General features: G+C 42.1%; 2 protein-coding genes and 1 non-coding gene across 3 annotated transcripts; 1 reads left to right on the top strand and 2 right to left on the bottom strand.

Annotated features, from left to right (window-relative positions):
* Nucleotides 1-365: 365 nt before the first annotated feature.
* On the top strand, nucleotides 366-14,381 carry LOC130472081 (uncharacterized). Its single transcript, XM_056842504.1, has 6 exons — nucleotides 366-841; nucleotides 10,923-11,270; nucleotides 11,484-11,862; nucleotides 12,268-13,119; nucleotides 13,270-13,662; nucleotides 13,740-14,381. The coding sequence occupies exons 1-6, from the start codon at nucleotides 366-368 to the stop codon at nucleotides 14,379-14,381; spliced, it is 3,090 nt and encodes a 1,029-aa protein (XP_056698482.1).
* A 5,991-nt stretch (nucleotides 14,382-20,372) lies between these two features.
* TRNAN-GUU (transfer RNA asparagine (anticodon GUU)) lies at nucleotides 20,373-20,446 on the bottom strand. The gene has a single exon. It is a non-coding gene; the product is annotated as a tRNA-Asn (tRNA).
* Nucleotides 20,447-20,799: 353 nt separating this feature from the next.
* LOC110802890 (5-formyltetrahydrofolate cyclo-ligase-like protein COG0212) lies at nucleotides 20,800-24,964 on the bottom strand. Its single transcript, XM_022008345.2, has 6 exons — nucleotides 24,490-24,964; nucleotides 24,306-24,396; nucleotides 23,056-23,282; nucleotides 21,882-21,957; nucleotides 21,231-21,356; nucleotides 20,800-21,131 (listed from the first exon to the last, which is right to left on the bottom strand). The coding sequence occupies exons 1-6, from the start codon at nucleotides 24,931-24,933 to the stop codon at nucleotides 20,980-20,982; spliced, it is 1,116 nt and encodes a 371-aa protein (XP_021864037.1). The 5' UTR covers nucleotides 24,934-24,964; the 3' UTR covers nucleotides 20,800-20,979.
* Nucleotides 24,965-25,324: the final 360 nt, after the last annotated feature.

Genomic DNA, 25,324 nt, shown 5'->3' with positions numbered 1-25,324 from the left:
ATAACTTCATTAGAGGGCTTAAGAAGGGCTCCTTCAAGTTTGATCTGGTAAAGAAAAGTGTGTGAACCATGGCAGAGGTGCTAGATGAGGCCGAGGCCTTTATCCACGCAACAGAAATTTGCAGCGTCCCGAAAGAGCCTCGAGGAAGTGATACTGCCGAGCCGGCGGCAAAAAAAGAGAAATTTGAGAAAAAGAGCCGGCCTAATGGGACTTGGGCTATCGTAAAAGAATCAGACAGGGCTCCCGGGGCGGCAGGTCAGAAGAGGTCCAGAAACTATGACAGGGAGCGATTTGAGTATAACACAGACATGTACACAATTCTGATGGACGTTGGGTCCAAGTATTAGATCGACCGGCCATTTCCCATGAAGTCACCACCAGAAAGCAGGGACCCCAAGCTGTATTGTCACTTTCATAGTGACATTGGACATGACACCAAAGAATGTAAGAGCTTAAAAAGGACAGTGGACGGCCTAGCCGCTAAGGGATTCCTACAGAGTTGTATCAGCAGGAACACAGGAGGTTCGGGAAAACTGTTCTACAAAAAGAACAAATCACCTCCCTCAGAAGAGGATGGGAACCGTACTGATCCAGAGTTTGTGGCCGTCATATCAGGAGGGTTGGCCGCCGGTGGTCCAACCATGAGGGGTCAGAAAGATTATGTCAAGCGGCTGGGGCAAGTGATGTTGTCAGGAAAGGCCGCAGCCGACCCATTTCCAAAAGTAGAAATCGGCGAGGCCGACCGTGGGAAAATAGCCACCCCGCACGACGATCTGTTGGTAATTGAGTTAAAGGTCGCCAATCTGAGGGTTAGGCATATCTTGGTTGATACAGGAAGCTCGTCAGATATAATTAGTCTAGAGTGCTTGAACCGGCTGCAACATGATTCCTCAAAGATAGAGAAAATTCACTATCCCATTATAGGCTTCGGAGGTAGTGTCATCCATCCAGTCGGTATCATTTCTCTCCCTCTGCGGATGGGAAGCAAAAAAGAATCACGTCAAATGGATGTCCGTTTCCTCATAGTGAAAGATCTGGCTGTTAGGTTATGATTCAAATGACAAAACATAAATCATGCGGAAAAACCATAAAGCCAGGAAAGCATATTATTTAGACATAATCATTTAGCATAGTTTAGATGCATACACTTTGTTGCGTGCCCTCCCTAGCTGCGCCCGAACCGAACAAGAACAAGTCTTTAGGACTCCAAGTTTCGTCCCTCCGTAGATAGTCCACAGCACGTCCGGATCTGCCTTAAGCTTGACCAACTAGAATCGCCCTTAAGGTTGCTTAGGAATTTCGGCTATTTAGGTGCAAGTGTATGGCTGATTTTTCTTCAAAATCTTACCTTTAGAATACTTCAATTGTGTCTATAAATTATGACCCTAGGCACCTATTTATAGAGGTATGGAAAAGGAACTGGAATCCTACTAGGATACGAATTAATTAAACTAGAATCCTAGTAGAACTCTTATTTAATTAATTTATCCTTTTAGGATTAGGAATTTAATCATATATCGAATCCTGATAGCTTTAGGATTCGTATATGAACACAAACACACACACGCACAGCAGCCCACGAGGGGCGCCATGCGCGCGCGCGCAGCCCGCGAGCACTCGCAGCCCATTGCCACGAGGCCCACACGCTGCCGCAGCCTTGGCGCGCGCTGGGCCTTCCTTGCGGTGGGCCTGGCGTAGCCTTGGCAGGTGCGTTGTGGCGCGCTGGCTTGTTGGGCGATGGCCCGGCTTCATGCTGTGCCTTCGTCTGGCAGGCCTCGTCCGATGCTAATTCGTACGATACACTTCCGATTAAATTCCCGATTCCGGAATTTATTTCCGATACGAACAATATTTAATATTTCCGATTCCGGAATTAATTTCCGGTTCGAACAAATATTTAATATTTCCGTTTCCGGAATTATTTTCCGATTCCGATAATATTTCCGATTGTGACAATATTTCCGTTTCCGGCAATATTTCCGATTCCGGCAATATTTCTATTTCCTTTAATATTTTCCGATACGTACCATGTTTCCGTTTCCGGCAACATTTACGACTTGGATAATATTTATATTTCCGATACGATCCATATTTCCGTTTCCGGTAATATCATCGTTTCCGGAGTATTCATTTCTTGCTTGTGACGATCTCAGCTCCCACTGAAACCAAGATCCGTCGATTCCGAATATCCATAGATGGAGTATTTAATGCCATTAAATACTTGATCCGTTTACGTACTATTTGTGTGACCATACGGGTTCAGTCAAGAGTAAGCTGTGGATTAATATCATTAATTCCACTTGAACTGAAGCGGCCTCTAGCTAGGCATTCAGCTCACTTGATCTCACTGAATTATTAACTTGTTAATTAATACTGAACCGCATTTATTAGACTTAATATTATATGCATACTTGGACCAAGGGCACTATTTCCTTCAGTCTCCCACTTGTCCTTCGGGACAAGTGTGCATTACCTAATTTCTTTGTCGCTCGATGCTTGCTCTTGAACATAAGGTAAGAGTTGTCATCCTTATTATGTCCAAAGGTGTTTCTCGGTTTCAGAGTTCAACTGATCAAATAAACAGATAATCATAACCTATGATTCATCCGAGCACGGCCATGCATTTTACAGTTTCTAGCTCTCCGAGTGGCCTTGTACAACTTTTAAGCATCTCATCCCAATTTATGGGAGGACAATCCCAATCTTGCGATCTTGAGATTAGACTTCGTTTGATAGGTGATTACCTGAGCGTTGCCTTTATAGCCTCCTTTTACGGTGCGACGGTTGGTCAACGTCAAAGCAACCAGTTCTCAAACAAGTAATCTCAAATCACTCAGGTATTGAGGATTTAGTGTCTAATAATTTTAATGAAATTTACTTATGACAGATTTTCATCTCTTACAGTAAAGTTTCATAGGTCTGTCCGATACTAGTCTTCCCAAAGTAAGTATCTATGCAAATGATTATGACATTGCCATGTCCACGTAGTTCAAGAAACAGAACTACTAGTCATCTTGCATTCTAGTCGTCTAACGTTTTCTATGCGTCCAATTTTATAGAAAACTCCGATCAGGGACCATTTTCAACCTTTGACATTCAAGTTCACTTGATAGACATTTCTTAGTCACAGGACTGGTCCTGACAGTCTATCTTGAATATTTCGTCAAATTGAAGGGACTCATCATTTAATAAACCACAAATTAAATGGAAAAATAAATTCTATTCATTTATTGTTAATGATTAACCAATAATGTTTTACAAAGAATTAAACTCTAAAACTTTAAAACATTAAATAAGGACATCAAAGCCATTCTCCAATATGCTTGATTCCCATAGCTGCAGTGTGCGAGTTGTGCTTCGCCTGCGGCAGAGGTTTAGTCAATGGATCTGATATGTTGTCATCAGTTCCAATCTTGCTTATCTCGACTTCTTTTCTTTCAACGAACTCTCGTAGAAGGTGAAATCTACGAAGTACATGCTTGACTCTTTGGTGGTGTCTAGGCTCCTTTGCCTGTGCAATAGCTCCGTTATTATCACAATACAGGGCTATTGGTCCTTTAATGGAGGGGACTACACCAAGTTCACCTATGAACTTCCTTAGCCATATAGCTTTCTTTGCTGCTTCATGTGCAGCAATGTACTCCGCTTCAGTTGTAGAATCCGCAATGGTGCTTTGCTTAGCACTTTTCCAGCTTACTGCACCTCCGTTGAGGCAGAAGACAAACCCAGACTGTGATCTGAAATCATCTTTGTCGGTTTGGAAACTTGCGTCCGTATAGCCTTTAACAATTAATTCATCATCTCCACCATAGACCAGGAAGTCATCTTTGTGCCTTTTCAGGTACTTCAGAATATTCTTGGCAGCAGTCCAATGTGCCTCTCCTGGGTCTGACTGGTATCTGCTCGTAGCACTGAGTGCGTACGCAACATCCGGGCGTGTACATATCATAGCATACATTATTAAACCAATCAATGATGCATATGGAATCCCATTCATTCGTCTACGCTCATCAAGTGTTTTTGGGCACTGAGTCTTGCTTAGAGTTATTCCATGAGACATGGGTAGGTAGCCTCGCTTGGAGTCTGCCATCTTGAACCTATCAAGCACCTTATTGATATAAGTGCTCTGACTAAGTCCAATCATCTTTTTAGATCTATCTCTGTAAATCTTGATGCCCAATATGTACTGTGCTTCTCCTAGATCCTTCATCGAAAAACATTTCCCAAGCCAAATCTTGACAGAGTTTAACATAGGAATGTCATTTCCGATAAGTAATATGTCATCGACATATAATACTAGGAAGGCAATTTTTCTCCCACTGACCTTCTTGTATACACAAGATTCGGTTGTGTTCTTGATGAAACCAAAGTCACTGACTACTTCATCAAAACGTATATTCCAGCTCCGGGATGCCTGCTTCAATCCGTAGATTGATTTCTTTAGCTTGCATACCTTTTTAGCATTCTTTGGATCCTCAAAACCTTCAGGTTGTGTCATAAACACAGTTTCTGTTAAAACGCCGTTTAAGAAAGCGGTTTTGACATCCATCTGCCATATTTCGTAATCGTAATATGCAGCGATTGCTAACATTATCCGAATAGACTTTAGCATTGCAACTGGTGAAAAGGTTTCATCGTAATCCACACCGTGGACTTGCTTGTAACCTTTTGCAACCAATCTAGCTTTGAAAACTTCAAGTTTCCCATCCTTGTCCTTTTTCAGTTTGAAAACCCATTTGCTTCCAATGGCTTGGTAGCCATCTGGCAAATCGACCAAATCCCATACTTGGTTTTCAGACATGGAATCTAATTCAGATTGCATGGCTTCATGCCATTGCTTGGAGCTAGGGCTCGTCATAGCTTGTTTGTAAGTCGCAGGTTCATCACTTTCAAGTAATAGAACATCATATCTCTCGTTCGTCAAAATACCTAAGTACCTTTCCGGTTGAGATCTATATCTCTGCGATCTACGCGGGGTTACATCTCTAGATTGACCATGATTCTCACCAGATACTTCTAAAGATCTCTGAGTTTCATCTTGAATGTTATCTTGAGCATTCTCTAGAGTTTGTTGTTCGACTCGAATTTCTTCGAGGTCTACTTTTCTCCCACTTGTCATTTTGGAAATGTGATCCTTTTCCAAAAAGATACCATCTCGAGCAACAAACACCTTGTTCTCAGATGTATTGTAGAAGTAATACCCCTTTGTTTCCTTTGGATAGCCCACAAGGATACATTTGTCAGATTTTGGATGAAGTTTGTCTGAAATTAATCGTTTGACGTATACTTCACATCCCCAAATCTTAAGAAAAGACACTTTTGGAGGCTTTCCAAACCATAACTCATATGGAGTCTTTTCAACAGCTTTAGACGGAGCTCTATTTATAGTGAGTGCAGCTGTATTTAGTGCATGTCCCCAAAATTCTATTGGAAGTTCGGCCTGACCCATCATTGACGTAACCATGTCTAGCAAGGTTCTGTTCCTGCGTTCTGACACACCGTTCCATTGTGGTGTTCCAGGAGGAGTCAATTCTGATAGAATTCCACATTCTTTCAGATGGTCATCAAATTCATAGCTCAGATATTCACCGCCTCTATCAGACCGCAGTGCTTTAATCTTCTTGCCTAATTGATTCTCTACTTCACTCTGAAATTCCTTGAATTTGTTAAAGGATTCAGACTTATGCTTCATTAGGTAGACATAACCATATCTACTGAAGTCATCAGTAAAAGTGATAAAGTAGCTGAAACCACCCCTAGCATTTGTACTCATTGGTCCACATACATCTGTATGGATTAAACCCAATAGTTCAGTTGCTCTTTCTCCAACTTTAGAGAAAGGTTGCTTTGTCATTTTGCCAAGTAAACATGATTCGCACTTACCATAATCCTCTAAGTCAAATGGTTCTAGAATTCCTTCCTTTTGAAGTCTTTCCATGCGTTTCAAGTTAATATGGCCTAATCGACAATGCCACAGATAGGTGAGATCTGAATCATCCTTTTTGGCCTTTTTGGTATTTATGTTATAAACTTGTTTGTCGTGATATAATAAATAAAGTCCATTGACTAATCTAGCAGATCCATAAAACATCTCTTTAAAATAAAACGAACAACTATTGTCTTTTATTAAAAAGGAAAATCCCTTAGCATCTAAGCAAGAAACTGAAATGATGTTTTTAGTAAGACTTGGAACATGGAAACACTCTTCCAGTTCCAAAACTAGCCTAGAGGGCAACGACAAATAATAAGTTCCTACAGCTAATGCAGCAATCCGTGCTCCATTTCCCACTCGTAGGTCGACTTCACCCTTGCTTAACTTTCTACTTCTTCTTAGTCCCTGTGAATTGGAACATAAGTGTGAGCCACAACCTGTATCTAATACCCAAGAAGTTGAATTAACAAGTGTACAGTCTATAACAAAAATACCTGAAGATGGAACGACTGTTCCGTTCTTCTGATCTTCCTTTATCTTCAAGCAATCTCTCTTCCAATGCCCCTTCTTCTTGTAGTAGAAGCATTCGGATTCAGAAGTGGGTTGACTGACCTTCCTCTTTTCAGACTTGGCGCCAGTTTGCTTAGTTGGGCTGGCCTTGTTGCCACCTTTCTTAGCATTCCTCTTCTTTCCAGATTTCTTGAACTTGCCCCCACGCACCATAAGCACATCCTGCTTATCACTTTTGAGCGTCTTTTCAGCGGTCTTCAGCATACCGTGAAGCTTAGTGAGCGTTTTGTCCAGACTATTCATACTGTAGTTCAGTTTGAACTGATCATACCCGCTATGAAGAGAATGGAGGATGGTGTCTACAGCCATTTCCTCAGAGAATTGCTGATCCAGCCGACTCATATTCTCAATGAGTCCAATCATTTTGAGAACATGTGGACTTACGGGCTCGCCTTTCTTAAGTTTGGTCTCAAGAATTTGCCTATGAGTTTCGAATTTTTCGACTCGAGCCAGATCTTGGAACATGTTCTTTAACTCACTGATGATCGTTAAAGCATCTGAGTTGATGAACGTTTTCTGTAGATCTGCACTCATGGTTGCAAGCATTAGACATTTCACATCCTTGTTGGCATCAATCCAACGATTGAGGGCTTCCTGAGTGACCCCTTCGCCTGCGGCTTCGGGCATCGCCTCTTCCAGGACATACTCCTTTTCTTCCTGCATAAGAACTATTTGCAAGTTCCTTTGCCAGTCAAGGAAGTTTTTCCCGCCCAACTTCTCCTTTTCGAGAATTGATCGAATGTTGAATGAATTGTTGTTTGCCATAATTAAAACTACAATTGAAAAAGAATAAACAAATAAATAACCATTCACAGTTTCTCTTAATAAACTTAAATTCTAGCATACATGCATAATTCAATGTTCATTAAGCATTTTATTCAAGTTATGTGTTCCGGCAGGTGTGAATAAAATGATTCCAAGACCCTAAAATCCATTGAAGAATTAAGCACATTATGTATTTAGACTCAATTCTAAAATCTTTTAGGTAAGCAAAAGCCTTTTGCTAATAGTCTAGAAACTACTCTTGGTTGATAGGTACGTCTAAGAACTTATTAGGTAAACCTATCGATTTTGCCACGACATAAAAGGACTCCTTACTTATATCGTTGAGTTTCACCAAAACTAACATGTACGCACAATTATTTGTGTACCTTACCCCTTTAGGACCAATAAGTAACACCTCGCTGAGCGAAAACTATTACTAGATTAATGTAAAGGATATCCAAGTAAGTGTTTATTTTGGCATGACACCTTTTAACTCAATTTTTAAGTTTGGAACTTAAGGCTCTTACTATGTTGGTTAGATTTTAAGTGAACTAAAATCCTTAATCATGCAACATAATCAAGCTTTGATCTCATGCATATTTAAGACATATTTAAAAGCAATAAATAACTTAAAACATGCATAAGATAAATGTGATCTAGTATGGCCCGACTTCATCTTGAAGCTTCAACTTCAAAGTCCGTCTCAAAAATGGTAACTTCGTCTTGAATTTCACCGTGGGAGGCGCCATTTTCTTCAAATAGGATAAGCTATAATTAAACTAATTACAACTATTTGATGGTACGCAGACCATATTTGAATTGAAAAACAATTTTGGTACTTTAGACCAATTACATTCAAATTAATGGTACGCAGACCATATTTTCTATCCTATTTGGGCCATGCTAGTCACTTCATAACCTGCAAAACAGTACATATACAATATATACCATTCACCCATTCATTATCATGAATGGCCCACATAGCTGGTTAGTAAAACACGTTATGCATCACATAAATATTTGCAGCAATTAATTAAGGGCACCACTAATCTACCAATTATTCAGTCCTTATTAATTCTAATCAAGTTGTTTAACCTTAAAGGATTTGTAGACCTAATCAAGAGTTTATGACTAAAAATGCTCCCACTTAAACCAATAAATTCATATGCTTTACTAATTTTAAACATAAAAATGTATTTCTAGTCTAACCGGAAACATACAAATTTAATTAAAATTTAAAGCTCATATAAATTTATAATCGAATCCATTAATTTAATTTATTTCAGTTGAATTAAACGAATTTAAATTAATTCAAGATTTAATTTTAGTAAAATAATTAGTATAAATAAAATTTATAATAATTATAATATTCAAAATTAAAATCCAAGAAAACAATTTAAATTACGAATTTTAAAATTAATTAAAATCGTTTCCGAACTGAAAATTAAAAATTAAATTCAAAGCGCATCAATCGGGTCAAGACGAGGCCATGAGCTTGCGCCCATGCCCCGTCGTGTCCACGAGGCAGCATCGCCCCTCACGACTGATCGCACAGCAAGGCACAAGCAGCTGCCACGCGCAAACGCAGCAAGCCGAGCCACGCTTGCACGCAGCATCGCTCGCTGCTTCGTAGCGCAACAGTTGCTTGGCGAGGCTGGGCGAGGCAGCGCTCGTGCTGCGAGGCACCCCTCGCTGCCCGCGCGCGCGCGCCTGCCATCACTCGCTCGCCTTGCTTCTTCGCCCATCCGCCCATGCATCATCGCAGCACTCGACGCAAGGCAGGGCTGCTGCCTTGTGCTCGCGTGCTACTCGCCTTGCTCGCTGCATTCGTACCGCATGGGCGACGAGCTCCCTTGCTCGTCGTCGCATGCCCGCACTATACAACACCCCTTAAGGGTAACACGTTGCGTCCATTGCTTTGTGCGTGCAAGTTTTATGAGCGAATTTCATAAAATTTAAAACTTTTATTTCCAAAATTAATGATAAATTAATAAATCATATTAATTTCATTATTTTAGGGCGAAAAAACGAAAATTTATTAATTAATTGATTTCCGATTAACATGGATCCAAATCTAGGTCATAAAAATTTTAAATTTAACATAAATTAACAATTTTTATGGTGGTTTTTAATCATTGGTACCTAATTAAATTATTAATTAATTATGAAAATCAAATTAATTCGAATTTCAACAAATTAATCATAATTACAAATTAGGTTGTATAATTAACAAGGCTAGGCATTCCAAACTTGTTAAACATATACTGTAGGTCAATCAAAAATTCAAGATTTATCAACAAGAATCGCAAATATTTAATTTAACATCTTAAATTTACAAACTTTTGCGTTCGAAAAACTAAAACCTCTGAAAAGTCATAGTTAGGCTTCGAATTTGGGAATTCACAGCACGTCCGGATCCGCCTTAAGCTTGACCAACTAGAATCGCCCTTAAGGTTGCTTAGGAATTTCGGCTATTTAGGTGCAAGTGTATGGCTGATTTTTCTTCAAAATCTTACCTTTAGAATACTTCAATTGTGTCTATAAATTATGACCCTAGGCACCTATTTATAGAGGTATGGAAAAGGAACTGGAATCCTACTAGGATACGAATTAATTAAACTAGAATCCAAGTAGAACTCTTATTTAATTAATTTATCCTTTTAGGATTAGGAATTTAATCATATATCGAATCCTGATAGCTTTAGGATTCGTATATGAACACAAACACACACACGCACGCACAGCAGCCCACGAGGGGCGCTATGCGCGCGCGCGCGCAGCCCGCGAGCACTCGCAGCCCATTGTCACGAGGCCCACACGCTGCCGCAGCCTTGGCGCGCGCTGGGCCTTCCTTGCGGTGGGCCTGGCGCAGCCTTGGCTGGTGCGTTGTGGCGCGCTGGCTTGCTGGGCGATGGCCCGGCTTCGTGTTGGGCCTTCGTCTGGCAGGCCTCATCCGATGCTAATTCGTACGATACGCTTCCGATTATATTCCCGATTCCGGAATTTATTTCCGATACGAACAATATTTAATATTTCCGATTCCGGAATTAATTTCCGTTTCGAACAAATATTTAATATTTTCGTTTCCGGAATTATTTTCCGATTCCGATAATATTTCCGATTCTGACAATATTTCCGTTTCCGGCAATATTTCCGATTCCGGCAATATTTCTATTTCTATTAATATTTTCCGATACGTACCATGTTTCCGTTTCCGGCAACATTTACGACATGGATAATATTTATATTTCCGATACGATCCATATTTCCGTTTCCGGTAATATCATCGTTTCCGGAGTATTCATTTCTTGCTTGTGACGATCTCAGCTCCCACTGAAACCAAGATCCGTCGATTCCGAATATCCATAGATGGAGTATTTAATGCCATTAAATACTTGATCCGTTTACGTACTATTTGTGTGACCCTATGGGTTCAGTCAAGATTAAGCTGTGGATTAATATCATTAATTCCACTTGAACTGAAGCGGCCTCTAGCTAGGCATTCAGCTCACTTGATCTCACTGAATTATTAGCTTGTTAATTAATACTGAACCGCATTTATTAGACTTAATATTATATGCATACTTGGACCAAGGGCACTATTTCCTTCACTGGCGGCATATAATATTATCTTGGGGCGTCCTACCTTGAACAGGGCAAAGGCTGTTATTGTGACTCACTTGATGCTTCTTAAGTTTGTATGTGATGATGGGAGCGTCAGCACCATACATGGTGATCAGCAACAAGTTAGAGACTGCTATTTAACCACCTTGAGTCCGGAAGCATGGAGGTCAGGTGAAGAGAAAGACACGTTGGGAAACAAACGAAAATGTGGCGACACACAATCCAAATCCCTGAAGGAGACACTAACTATCTCAGCGGCGCACATGGAAGAAAGACGACCAGAGCCTTTTGGGGCTCATTTCAATGTGGTATCGAATACAGATAAGCCAGACAGAGTAGTGCCCATTGAAATTCCTCCTGGCGACCCGTTGGCGGCAGAGTTGGTCCACCTATTGAGAGAATTTGAAGATATCTTTGCCTTTACTGTTGAAGAAATGTCGGGCATTGACCCTGCCGTGGCCGTCCATAAGCTGAATGTGGACCCAAATTTTAAACCGGTCCGTCAGAAGAAAAGGAACCATGGGGAAGATAGAAATCAGGCGGCAGCGGCGGAAATACAGAAGTTGATGGATGCAGGGTTTGTTCGGCCTAGTCAGTATCCCGACTGGGTTGCTAATGTGGTCCTCGTCAAGAAACCAAACGGCACCTGGAGGATGTGTGTTGATTACACAAACCTCAATAAGGCATGTCCCAAGGACAGCTTCCCATTCCCAAAGATCGACCGGCTTGTCGACTCCACGGCGGGACATGCCATGATGAGCTTCATGGATGCATACTCAGGGTTTCATCAAATCCCCTTGTGGCTTGACGACCAGGAAAAGACGTCATTTTTTACAGAAAAATGTCTATACTGTTACAAAGTAATGCCGTTTGGGTTAAAGAATGCACCGGCCACCTTTCATCGTCTTATTAACACTTTGTTCACCAAACAGCTCGGCAGAAACATTGAAGCTTACATTGATGATATGATTGTGAAAAGTAAGTAGCGGACGGCACACATAGCTGATCTGAGGGAGACATTTGAGACTATTCGAGCTTACAACATGAGATTGAATCCTAAGAAGTGTGTGTTTGGGGTAACGTCGGGAAAATTCTTAGGTTTTTTGATTGATGAAAGAGGAATTGAAGCCAACCCGGACAAGATCCAGGCGGTAATTGATATGAGCTCACCAAAGACAGTAAAAAAAGTCCAGCGGCTCACAGGTTGTCTGGCCGCCCTGGGCAGATTTCTTTCCAGAGCCGGAGACAAATGTCACTACATTTTTAGGGCAATCAGAAAGAAGGCCAAGTTTGAATGGTCGGATGAAGCCGAGGCGGCGCTGGTTAGATTAAAAGATTATTTGCACACCTTACCTTGTCTTGTTAGCCCTTTGCAGGGAGAGACTTTATACATGTACCTTGCTGTATCTGAACACTCGCTGAGTACCGTTCTACTAACAGAGAGGGAAGGAATACAGATGCCAATGTACTTCGTCAGTCATGTTCTTCAAAATGCTGAAATTAGATACCCTACGGTGGAAAATTTTGGTTTAGCCTTGTTCATGGCCAGCAAAAAGCTTCGTCCTTACTTCTTAGCCCACAGGATAGTGGTCTACACGGGTCAGCCGCTTAAACTGCCTTTCACGAAGATGGAGGCGTCAGGCCGAATGCTGAACTGGGCTATTGAGCTGAATGCCTTTGATATCACTTATGAACCTAGGAAAGCCGTCAAGGGGCAAGCTTGTGCAAACTTTATTGTTGAAATTACGAGGCATTCCTTTGACAAGAATACAAAGACGGTGTGGACATTGTACGTAGACGGCTCGTCCACGCAGAACGGTTGTGGAGCCGGGATAACCTGCCAATCGCCAGAAGGGGATACTTTTGAGTATGCTATGCGGTTTAACTTTCAGGCGTCCAACAATGAGGCTGAGTATGAAGCCCTGCTTTGTGGCATTAAAATGTGTAAAGCGGCCGGTGCCGAAGAAATCTTAGCACTATCTGACTCTCAACTGATTGTGAGCCAAGTCAATGGAACCTACGAGGCAAGGGAACCGACGATGGTTAAATATATGCAGGCCGTCCACCAGGAGGTGGAGCCACTGAAAAGCTTTGAAGTAAGGCAAGTCCCTCGCTCAGAAAATAACCAAGCGGATGCCTTGTCAAAATTGGCCAGTTCTGCGTCTTGTGATACCCCTCGTCATGTGTTCTGGGAGGTAAAGGAACACAAGAGCATCGAGAAAATGGAGGTAGAAACTCTGGACAGGACTTCCACGTGGATGGATGACATAATTAACTTCAAAATGAATGGAGTCTTGCCAGAAGACTCGAGGCAAGCGGCAAAACTTCAAAAGAAATGCTCTTGGTTTGAAATGTGGAACGACACTCTTTACAAAAAGGCCTACTCCCGTCCTTTGTTGAGATGTGTGACGCCTGAAAAGGGACAAGAAATTCTAGAAGACCTTCACCAGGGACTATGTAGCTCGCATATTGGGGGAAGGGCCTTGGCAGAAAAGGCACTTCGAACCGGCAATTATTGGCCGACTCTTAAGGATGATGCAATCTCATTGGTCAAGAAGTGTGACAAATGTCAGCGCTTTGCTCACCTAATACACCGACCGACTCGATTTCTGACACCCATCACTAGTCCAATTCCGTTTGCTAAGTGGGGAATGGACCTCCTAGGCCCGTTTACTGCCGCTCCTGGAGGGAGGCGTTATGTCATTGTTGCTGTAGATTACTTCACCAAGTGGGTGGAAGCAGAAGCACTCAAGAATATAAAATCCAGTGATGTACGAGCATTCATTTGGAAAATATCATGACTCGTTTTGGAATCCCACAGGCTATCGTCTTTGATAATGGGCCTCAGTTTGAGACGCCTAAGCTGAAAGAATGGCTGGCGGACCATGGCATACATAGTTGTATTGCCTCTGTTGGACGTCCCCAAGCCAATGGCCAGGTTGAGGCGTTCAACAAAATAATCTCTGAAGGGATTAAAAAGAAGCTTGACGAAGCCAAGGGTCTGTGGGCTGATGAGTTGCCAAACGTCTTATGGTCAATCCGCACCACGGCAAAGAACTCCACCGGTGAAACCCCCTTCTTATTAGCTTATGGTGCCGAGGCCGTCCTACCCATAGAGATGTGTGAGCCAACCTTGAGAGTCATGCTATACGATGAAAATGCTAACTGGGAAATGATGAAAGTGGCCTTGGATCTCTTGCCTGAGGTTAGAGGAAATGACGCCCTAAGACAACAGCTGTACAAGATAAGAATGGCGAGGGAATACAACAAAAAAGTCTCTAACAGAGTGCTCAAAGTGGGAGATTTTGTCCTCCGAAAAATGGAATCCACAGGCCGAGCCAATGAACAGGGTAAGTTGACGCCTACCTGGGAAGGACCTTATGAGATCTATGATGAAGTCAGGGATGGAACTTACCGCATTCAAGACATGCAAGGCCGACCTATCCTGCGCACTTGGAATGCTGACAATCTCAAGAAATATTTCTTTTAGATGTGTGCTAGCTTTGTCTTACATAGAAGGATATGTTGCTTAAGGGGCGACCTCTAATGGTCCTGATATGGTAGTAATCACTTTTGTAACCGGCTAAATTTTCCATGCAAAGTTATAAATAATACTACTCTACTTGTTTCATATCATTTATTACTCGCACGTCGAATACCAAAGCCTAATTGAATGACGGCCTAAGAAGTGGCCCAGATTAGCACCTATACATAACAAGACTTATTGTTTGAAGCCTAAGAAATGGCCTAGATTAGCACTAAGTTGTAGGCTGATCACCTATCCAACTCTCACCTCAGCGGCACAACATGCCGCAGGATAACCCATGTGCGAAAGCAGGGTTTATGCCCACTAACCGCTTAGCGACACATTAGCATACATAATAAGACCCTAAATCCCATACAGCATAATTAGTTGTCTACGGAAAAAGTAACCTTGGAACAAAGGTGGCTTGCTCAAAAGCCCTGCGGCAAAAGTAACCTTGGAACAAAGGTGGTTTGCTCAAAAGCCCTGCGGCAAAAGTAACCCTGGAACAAAGGTGGTTTACTCAAAAGCTCTGCGGCAAGAATGACCTGGGAAAAAGGTTGTTATGTGTCCAGTCTTTGGTCGACAACTTCGTTTGACGAGCCTGTCTAGCGGAAATCATACCTATTGATTGACTTGCGTCAATCAATTCCAGAATAGACATGCTCGTCAAAGAAAGTGACGACCACAAAATTGCCTAGCGCACACTTAGTTGCCTGCGGAAAAAATGAGCTTGGAACAAAGGTGGTTTGCTCAAAAGCCCTGCGGCAAGAATGACCTTGGAAAAAGGTTGTTATGTATTCATTCATTGGTCGTCCAGCCCATTTGACGACCAAATAAGGCCGAGCGTATACTAGGGTGCCCGCGGCAGAATTACCCTTGAGCAAAAATTGTTTGCCCAAAAGTCCGGCGGCACGAACTTCCTTAGAACAAAGTGCCGTTCGTGCAAATACCTTAGTCGTCCAGCCCATTTGACGAGCTTGTCTAGCGGCAATCATAACTATTGATTGACTTGCGTCAATCAATATCGTAGTAGACACGCTCATCAAAGATTGTGACGACCATACCTATTGATTGGTAACACCATGGTTAAGAAAAAACCAAAGTACGAAAAATAAATAAACACGAGATAAAGGAAACAACGAAAGTAGCCTACTTATAGAACAACGCCCGTAGTAAGGCGTGCAAAAGTAGCCCAAAATCCAAAATAAAAAATAAATTGTTGTGTGCTCAGGAGGCACAAAGGTACAGACGGCAGCGGCGCCAAAACATAACAAAAGTAATTGTTTTTGCCCTAAGGCAGGAGAACACTACAACTAAAAATTGTTGCATAACAGAAGGCGGCAAATCAGGGGGCAGCAGCGTCGTCCTCATCATCGGAAGGCACAAACTCCGGGGGCGGTTGCCCGAGACGCTCAGCGGCCAACACAGCAGCACTGTGTTCTAAGCGTCGCTGGAACCACGCGAGGTCATACTCCTCCATATGGTTCTCCCAGGCATGCTTAACGGTGTCCTTCGCCGCCTGCTCCCCTTGGTCGTAGGACTCATGCAGACGCTCACGTAAGGCACGAACCTGCGACCTAGCAGTTTCCAGCTCTCCCTGAAGTCGCTCAGCTTGGTCGGCTGCTTCCTTGACTTGAGGGTACTCCCGAAGCTGGTCCTGGAGAGTCTGTATTTCCGCCGCTGCCTTCTTGGCTTCCTCGACCATTGCCATCATGTCCGTGTCCTGCGCCAGGATCTTTTTCAGCAGTTCGGCCTTTTCAGACCTTAACGACGCAACCTCCTTCGCCTGGAGATCTATGGTCGTCTGCATTTCCAAGCGGACCTCCTCAATCGACTTAAAAGCATAATTACCATGATGGACGGACTCGGCCAGTTGAGCCTTGAGCTCCTCGGCAGTATTGGTCTTCCAACTTTTGCAGAACTCCATGCGGTAGAACAGCTGCAAAAAGAACCTATGTGTTAGTAAAACAGTCTAAAAACGTTTACAAACAGGTAATGTTATGGAGTCAAACTCACGTCAAGCAGACTGGCTTGGATGGCACCGAATTGAGCGTCCTTCCGCCGGCCAGGAAGAGAAGCGACATACTCTTTGGGAACGACCTTGAAAACCTTGCGGCATATGGCCGCCCTGTCCCTTGACGAGTAGTGAGGAGTGGCGGGGATATTCTCGTCCTCTGCCTAAGCTGCTTCCTTCCCCTTGCCTTCTTTAGCTATAGGAAAAACAATGGCCTTAGGATGACGTGGAGAGTAAGAAGAACTGCCTGATGAGGCTCGATACGTCTGAACAACGTTTGAGTAAAACTTACCACTCGAAGACCTAGCTCGGCGAGCCACCTCCGCAGGGATTTGCGAACGGACATTAGCTGGAATGCCAGCTAAAGGGTCCGCCGGCTCCGTTTGGTGCCCCCCTGGCCTCGATTTGGACACCAAGTCCACAATTGAGGAAGGCTTATCTACTGCCTGCTCCTCTTCAACAGGGTGACCACCCTCGGCAGCTTGCGACTCCTCCTTCTTTGCTGAACGACGTGGCCGGGGACGTGGCTTCTTAAAGCTGCTTGGGGTCTCCGAGTCAGCCGGCACTGACCGCTTCTTCAGCTGCGAAAGAGTGGTCCCCTTCGCCCTCGACGACGCCTTGGCCGCATCCTTTGCTTGCTGACCAAGAACACAAAGAAAAGTCAGAAAATTGATCACAAGCTACTTACTAAATAGTGGCTCGGCATTAAAAAGGATGCCCGTCCAAAATAAAGTGACGAGGCGTACCTTAGCAATCACAAGCCACCTACAAAATAGTGGCTCGTCATTAAAAAGGACGCCCGTCCAAAATAAAGTGACGAGGCGTACCTTAACGATCACAAGCTACTTACTAGATAGAGGCTCGTCATTAAAAAGGACGCCCGTCCAAAATGAAGTGACGAGGCGTACCTTAGCAAGCACAAGCCACTCACTAAGTTGTGGCTCGTCATTAAAAAGGACGCCCGTCCAAAAGGAAGTGACGAGGCGTACCTTAGCAAGCACAAGCCACTCACTAAGTTGTGGCTCGTCATTAAAAAGGACGCCCGTATAAAAAGTGACGAGACGTACCTTAGCAAACACAAGCCACTCACTAAGTTGTGGCTCGTCATTAAAAAGGACGCTCGTCCAAAATAAAGTGACGAGGCGTACCTTAGCAAGCACAAGCCACTCACTAAGTTGTGACTCGTCATAAAAAAGGACGCCCGTTTAAAAAGTGACGAGGCGTACCTCAGCAAACACAAGCCACTCACTAAGTTGTGGCTCGTCATTAAAAAGGACGCTCGTCCAAAATAAAGTGACGAGGCGTACCTTAGCAAGCACAAGCCACTCACTAAGTTGTGACTCGTCATAAAAAAGGACACTCGTCACCAATTCTGGACGAGTAAAGTTTAATTCACAAAGGACGAAATAAAAAATGATACTCACCTTCTCCTCCAACTGGGCCTTGGCCTTCTTCATCTTGGCCTCATAAATGTCGGCCATCCAGTCCAGTCATGTCGCCCCTGCCAATATCCGCTGCGGACAGCTTGCTCATCCCTTCCTCTACACACAAAAAGGAACAATAGTTAGAAAAGGATTAGAACAAAGTGGAGCGGCACATAATCTAACGTTCTACCTTGGGTCATAGAATATCCTAAGCCAACAGCAGCTAGAAATGCCTCATCCCGTAACTGGCTTATGTGCGGCAACCACTCGGCCGGCACATGAAAGGTCTTGTCAGTCGTCAAGTGATGGGTGTTAGCCTTAAACAAGACCATTATGTGATCCCACTCCTCGGCAGTAAGGGGTGGGAGAGCCTCGTCGCGTTCCATATAATTTGCCGTGCGACTCCAACGACTCATCCTATCATACATCTCCTGGTCGTCAGTATAAAATACGACCCATCTCTTCCTCCACATGTGCCAGTTGCTGAGTTTACCCATCACAGTCTGGTACGTACCACGACTGCTCAGATTGAACCACCCCTCGGCGGCATTGGGGGAACGGGAGATGGAAACCAGATGCAAGAATGCGTTGAACGACGGCTCCACGTTGTTCAGCGCACATTTGGCGATGTAGCCAAATATATCTGCCCAGGAGTTTGGGGTCAGTTGAGCCACCCCAATATTAAACCCATCCAGAACCTTTACAACGAAGGGATGTGGAGGGAACCTCATGCCAAGCTTAATGGCCGCGGCATAAACTGGGAACTCTCCCTTAGCGAGCAGGCTGATTGTCGAGTCCAAACCGGCTGGCACGCGCATCTGATATCCTTCTCCCACGCAGAGGTCTTCTCTCATCTTGGCCCCATGCCTATCTAGCCACCTCATCAAGCCAATGTCTGGATGAATCTCCGAAGGAAGAAGCTGAGCTTCTTCCCGGCCTCTTGGCCTAATTGGTACTAGAGCAACCTCTTGCTCTTCGGCAGCCGACGGCAATGGAGCTATACTCGACTCCCCGACTGCCTGGCTCGCTGTACCCCCAGGCGAGCTTGCAGTTTGTTCTTCCTCAACTTCGGCATATTCATCGATCTCTTGAAAGAGATCGGCATATTCTGCGTCAACTGCCGGGGCGGTGGAGGAATATCTCTCCCTAGGAGGCGTGGCTGCTTCCTCTCACAAACGCAGGCGAGTAGGATCTGCCGTCTGCTTGGTTCTAGCCATGCCTTCTGCATAGTGAACGAAGCACGGCTTAGGGGTGACCAACAATGAAGAAAAAGACGTGATTGGGCGTCCGCCCCGACAAAGGACGAGCGGCGTAAAAATCTCATTTAAACCTAATAAGTCCTTACCTAGTACTAAGGTGCGGGCTACTAACGAGGATAAAAATGACGAAGAGATGACAAAAAACATGAAAGAAAGGTGAAAACTAACCTTGAAAGATTTGAGAAGTAGTTGGTGAAGAACAGGATGAGTTTCACGAAGAACAAGTTCAATCTAATGAAGAACAGGTTGAGTCTCGCGGTGGCCGGAAATCGCCTGCTGGTGGTGGAAATACGCCGGAAATCGCCTGTCCTGAGTTCTGTAAAAATGAAACGTAAAAATGAAAATTTACCCACCCTATATATAGACAGGGGCAAAAAAGAGAAAAGTGACACTTGTCACTATCTCAACACTTGTCCCAAAAATGCACCTGAATATCAAAGGTCAAGAAGCGATATCCGAAAGATTGTTTCCTGAAATGCCCTTCTTGAGGGGCAAATGTTGTGGGCAAAATTACCATGCCAACATATACCAATAAAGATGCGACACTTGGCACGCATTACGCCCCGTAAGTAAACCATGGAAGTATAAATATCCGTCTACGCATAAGTATGAGTGTCCATCTACGTATCTACAAAGTATACGTACTTGCATTTGTGTACGTATAAATGTATGTATTATGTCTGTACATGAGGGGCATACGTGGCAAGTATCCCATGATGGGCGCAAAGGCCCAAATAGCCCACTTATGCCCTAAAAAGCCAGAAAACTGCAAGAGGAAAGGACACTTGTCCTCTCCTCCTGCCTCAGCCAATCATGTGAAGGGAATGTTAGGTCATTCCCCCAATAACCTAGTACTATAAAAATCCCCATTTCCCTAGAAAAAGGGGTCACAATTACATCAAAAGAAAGAACATTTTACAGCTCTGCCTTCTCTATACTTTCTCTCTCTAAAAACATACTCTTGCTTAAACATCGGCTACCGGAAACCTCCAAGTCTAGCTTACCGGAAAACCCCCACAACAGTAGGTATCATTCATAGTTTTTTTTTTTTGTGAGGGAATATCATTCATAGTTTACCTTATTGGTCTATGTCTTAAAAGATTGCATGAGAAAATGACACGTGATATTTATGATATCTATTTTAGCATATAGTGATGATAGATTAAGGTACAATTTAGTGATGATAGACTAAGGCACAATTTATTTATTTCCCTAGAAAAAAGTACAATTTATTCCTCGTACAAAAATAAAAAAAATTCGCTAGAAGGAGGGGTCGAACCTCCGACCTTGTGGTTAACAGCCACACGCTCTAACCAACTGAGCTATTCCAGCTTTTGTTCTTCTATTCGATTTTAAACATTAAAAACTTATTATTTTTTCATCCCTTTTTCTATTGGATACCAAGTTACCAACACAAAGAAAAATAAAAAAAGAAAAGAAAAATTAGATCTAATAGAGTGAGCTTCTTTTATTCAACTGACAAGGATTTGGTGCACTGAGAACTGATGTTTTATTATAAATAAAAAAAATCTACTTTGATATGCAATCAACACTACAACACTTTATAAAAGTATGTTTAACATTTCAAATCTTAAATAAGGGTATTATCAGTATATATGCGGACACTAAATTACTCAAGAGTTAGCTTATATACTCCGTAACAGGTAGTGTATTGAGAGGGGAAATAGAAACAACAGACCTGAAACAGGAAAATAAATTATTCCGCCATGTCTCATACTGTATAATATTTATAGGAACCGTAAGTGTTTGTACAAGGGTTGATCCAGTAACTACATATGTAACACAAATATAAATTATACTTCGTATAATTCCATAGCTGAAGAGCCTAGAAAAGAAGAAAGTGTTTAGCGCCGTCTTCGTTGTGCAGTTGGGGGCAGCTTCTCAGATGGGCCACTAGGAAGCTTTTGCCCAGTTTCTCGCTCAATCCTCTTCTTTAGCTCTCTCAGTATTCGTATTTGTCCCAGTTTCTCGGGAGACAATTTCTCCCAGTAAATCCCTGCACCATTAACAATGCAATTGGAAGCTAAATGTTAACAATGCAATTCAAAGCGTGGTTTGAAAAGTACGTGACCAACTACTACAATTCATTGCTAACCTTGCGGTTTTGGTATATCCGTATTGGTGAATATCACCTGTGTTGGGGTGCAAATGATGTCGACTGCTACGTCATGAATTAGTAGCTTTTCAGCTGGAATATCATCTACCAGTTGTTGATCATGCACTGCAGTATTATTAACTGGCCGGTTAAGCTTAAACAATAGCAGCGATGTAGTAATTACTGAAAATAGTTTACAGATTCAATTCCCAAATCATTCCCAGATTTAATCTTTGATAACATCTTATTACAGATACTCAATTAGGTAATTAATTATACAACCGGTTAACCAAGAATATCTTTTTGCTCATTTAGACGGCTTCAGATGAGTTAATGAGCAGAAAAATACCCTGATTACGTACCATGCATGAGCTGACTCAACAGGCACGTTATCTAATTTTCCCTAATTATGTCACCCTCCGCTCCTCACAGGAGATGATAAATCTAGAGATGATATTTTCCGATTACAACTCAATACATATCTTGAAAAATTAATTATCAAAGTGAGTGAGGTTCAACACTTCAATTATCAAAGTCTGATGTAAAACAATTAATGTTGGATTTTGGCAAGAAATTTCCAGTCCCTGAGAGAAAACTGAACAGTCGCAATGAGCACCAGTAGTAAGAAATTCAGAAAAAGAACATAAATACCTGTAGTGACCACAGGTGTTGAGTCATCAATGGCGCCCATGTAACGCAGCATTCCATATTCAAGTTCAGCAAATCCCTTCAAAAATATAGAGTAGGGTTTTGGACATTACAATTTACAAGCTGTTCTTTACAAATGCAATTACACTTGCGAAAGTAGGAGGCCAAGCAAGAAATAGGCCTTTCTAAAGCCAAATTATATTATCAGAGTACCACGAGAAAATTAGACAGCATTAAGATAGGACACTCTCTTCACCCCAGGTAAAGAACTTATCAGAAGATGAAAAACAGTTGCAGTTAAGACTATGGGAATAGATTGCATTTAGAGCATAATTTATAGTTCTTGAAAAAAGAATAAAAATGAACTCCTATAGGACACTGGGATAGAGGAAAATCATTTGAAGATGATGAGAATCAATACGAAAATAGATATGATGGAAGGTAAAACATATGGATTGTACAAAGACTTTTAGATGTATCGCTATGAAGCTTCGATTGAAGTGATATGGTCAATAACTATTGACATGTTAACCTATGTTTTCCACATGCACTATAATAACACACCACCAGCCTGGGCGGCTGAGCGTATTACACTGATACGGAATGTTAGTTAGAAATAAAGAAGTCCTTATTCAGCCAAAACAACAATAAAGAAGTCCTTATTGGCTTATTTATGACATTTTCAAAGAGAATAGAACTGAACAACGCAAAATAAAAAGCTTATATCAAATACTCGACTGTTTCTTATACGCAAAAGTTAATTCAATTATACTGCACAAGAACAGCCAACACTGTAGAATCTTAATCTCTAAACAGAGATATGGCAATAAAAGAATGCTAGTATCCAAAGCTGAAAAGGTTCAGTGCTTAAGTACGCCATTAAGAAGAAATGCAAGTATGCATAGACTGATTTATTCCCGTGGCATCCAAGGACTTCATTACTTGGACGAAACGGGAAAACCAAAAAGGGATACTAACCTATACCAGTTCGTATATAATTGATTTAGACTTAACAGGATTTCCATCCTAAGTGAAATAAATGAGCAGCTGATTCTCTCAACATATTTGTGCTTTTACCAAAGGAGGCCTTACCAGACAATTTCGAAATACAGTCAGCCTACACTGGCTACATGAGATTGAAAAAGAAGGCATGTTGAATATTTTAATGGAAAACTACCTCACCCTTTCCTAGCCGGGCTCCAGTCTTTGGATCAACGGCAACTGAACCAACAAGAATTAAGTCTACTTTGATATTTTCATCCAGCCCAATTGGTCTTCCATATTTTGCTACACCTACAGAGGTGCATGCCTCATTTATTGTGCTTGGACTCAACATTTCTGACTCAAGAATAGAAAAGAACCCTGTCCTTAAACGTGGCTGTGGAGTCAGCAGTTTCTTCCCCTCTGCATCAACAAAGCAGCCTCAAGGAAATGAGTCAACAGCATAATATAGAAGACCAATGAGATAAACTAAGCATCATGACAGAAATGATCCATAGACACACTTTTACTTATTCATACAAGCAAATCATGATGAGCATTCTGGGTTTCTATAGAAAGAAGATGCCTCATTTTTACTTTTCAACAGCATGTGTCTCCATATTATTACTCCGTGTCAAAATTCATAACACGTGGTCCTCATACCAATATACCATAATGGCCTACATCAAACATTAGATTCTAAGATTAGGACTGTTTATAAATAATAAGTCTGATTGCCTTCCAATATAAAAAAAATGTTTCCTACTGATTAGCGGGAAAAAAATCTGTTATTCACAGAAATATGTTGCTGTATTTCACAAATTTTACACTTTGAGAAAACTTGACAGCTCAATCTAAGATGAAGACAATCTGCTTCCGCCTTTAGGTTAAACAAAAAAGAAACACAGAACACTCACAATTGAAGAGCAAAATAAGAGGGGGGTAGATAAACTCTCCACCCCACCCCCCCCCCCCCCCCCCCCCCCCCCCCGCACACACACACACACAATTAGCTTTAATTTCTCACAATCTCTTTACTCTAGATCTCGGTCTAAAATGCAATGAGTATCCAACCGTTTCACAACAAACAATCACTTTTAGATTTCTTTACTTCACAGGAACAAAGAAAAATCCCCATCAAATGGAAATATCATATAAATGCAGCAAGTGTCATATAAATTATACAATCACACAAAGTAGTTAATATTATGACTAAATTTCAAACAGCATTTCCCAGCAAGAGTCTGATACCCTCAAACTTCCAGCTTCCCTGCTATCCAACATTAACAAGCAACACCATATATGCACTGTGCCACAAGTTGTATACAATAAATTAATCATCCCAAATGACAAATCATACAAAGTTCAGTTTTGCAAAATTGATGTCCATTATATGCAAGTACTACCGAACAACGAACAAGACAAACAGAAACAATTAAAACCAACCAGAAAGCGTCAAGAATCTGACTTGTTTTTGTGGAGAATCTGGGTTAACCTTCACACAACTCGCCCCCCGGAACACCTCCAGTTCACCCAACTGCCAAAAAATAATTCAACCCCATGAAGTTCCTCACAGAAAATATATTTTTAAAAAAAAAGAAATCAAACCATTCAACATTAATGAAAAAACCTTATTAGCAGCAAGTGTAGCACCAACAAAATTAGGAATACGATTATGAACAGGTCGAGGAAACTGAGCAATATTCTGGGCTTCCATTAAATCCCAAACCCTCTTCCTAATCCTCCATTTCCAAGCTTTTGGGTCAACTTCCTTTCCTTCACTCTCTCTCATCTCCCTTTCTGACGCTTCTGCCATTGATTCTCGAGCTTTAGCATCAAGGGTGAGGCGATTTGATTCAAATGCCGCCTCGTTGAAGATTTCTGCATTGTTTTTCTGGGAATTATACAGTTTTGAATTTGATGGAATTTTGTAATTTAGATTTCTTTGATTGGGTGCATTTTTTAGTGGAATCCCAATTGATATTAGGGTTCTTGGGAATTTGGAGGGAAGTGAGAAAGGTGAAGGTGTGAGATAAGAAGAGAGTAGTGGTGCTCGTATTACAATCGTGTCCATTGCCTGCTGATGTTGGTTCTCATTCCCGGCACTTTTTTTGTTTTTAACGGTCTTTCTTACTCTCTCGACCCGACTTGATTGAATCCAAGAATGTGGTTAAACCAAATCGACTCGACTCGACTCGACTCGACCTAAAATCAATCTGACATCCACTAACTCATTAGAAATCAAGGGGGTGTTTGGTTAGGAGAGGTATGATGGAAAAATAGGTTTTGGGGGGTGAATTAGAGGTTTGACCTTTAGAAAAAGCTAATTGAGAGTGTTTGGTTTGGATAGGATTGGAAGAGAGTTTTGGGGTGAAAAAACTAATTTTGTAAAAGCTCGGGAGCTTTTTGCAATTAGAGGTTTGAGAAAGTGGATGAAAATGACTATTTTGTCCTACTATTACTTA

Source organism: Spinacia oleracea, chromosome 4 (assembly GCF_020520425.1).
Source record: "Spinacia oleracea cultivar Varoflay chromosome 4, BTI_SOV_V1, whole genome shotgun sequence".
NCBI lineage: Eukaryota > Viridiplantae > Streptophyta > Magnoliopsida > Caryophyllales > Amaranthaceae > Spinacia > Spinacia oleracea.
Note: the sequence above shows the minus strand (reverse complement) of the source record. Positions and strands in the feature narration are given on the sequence as shown.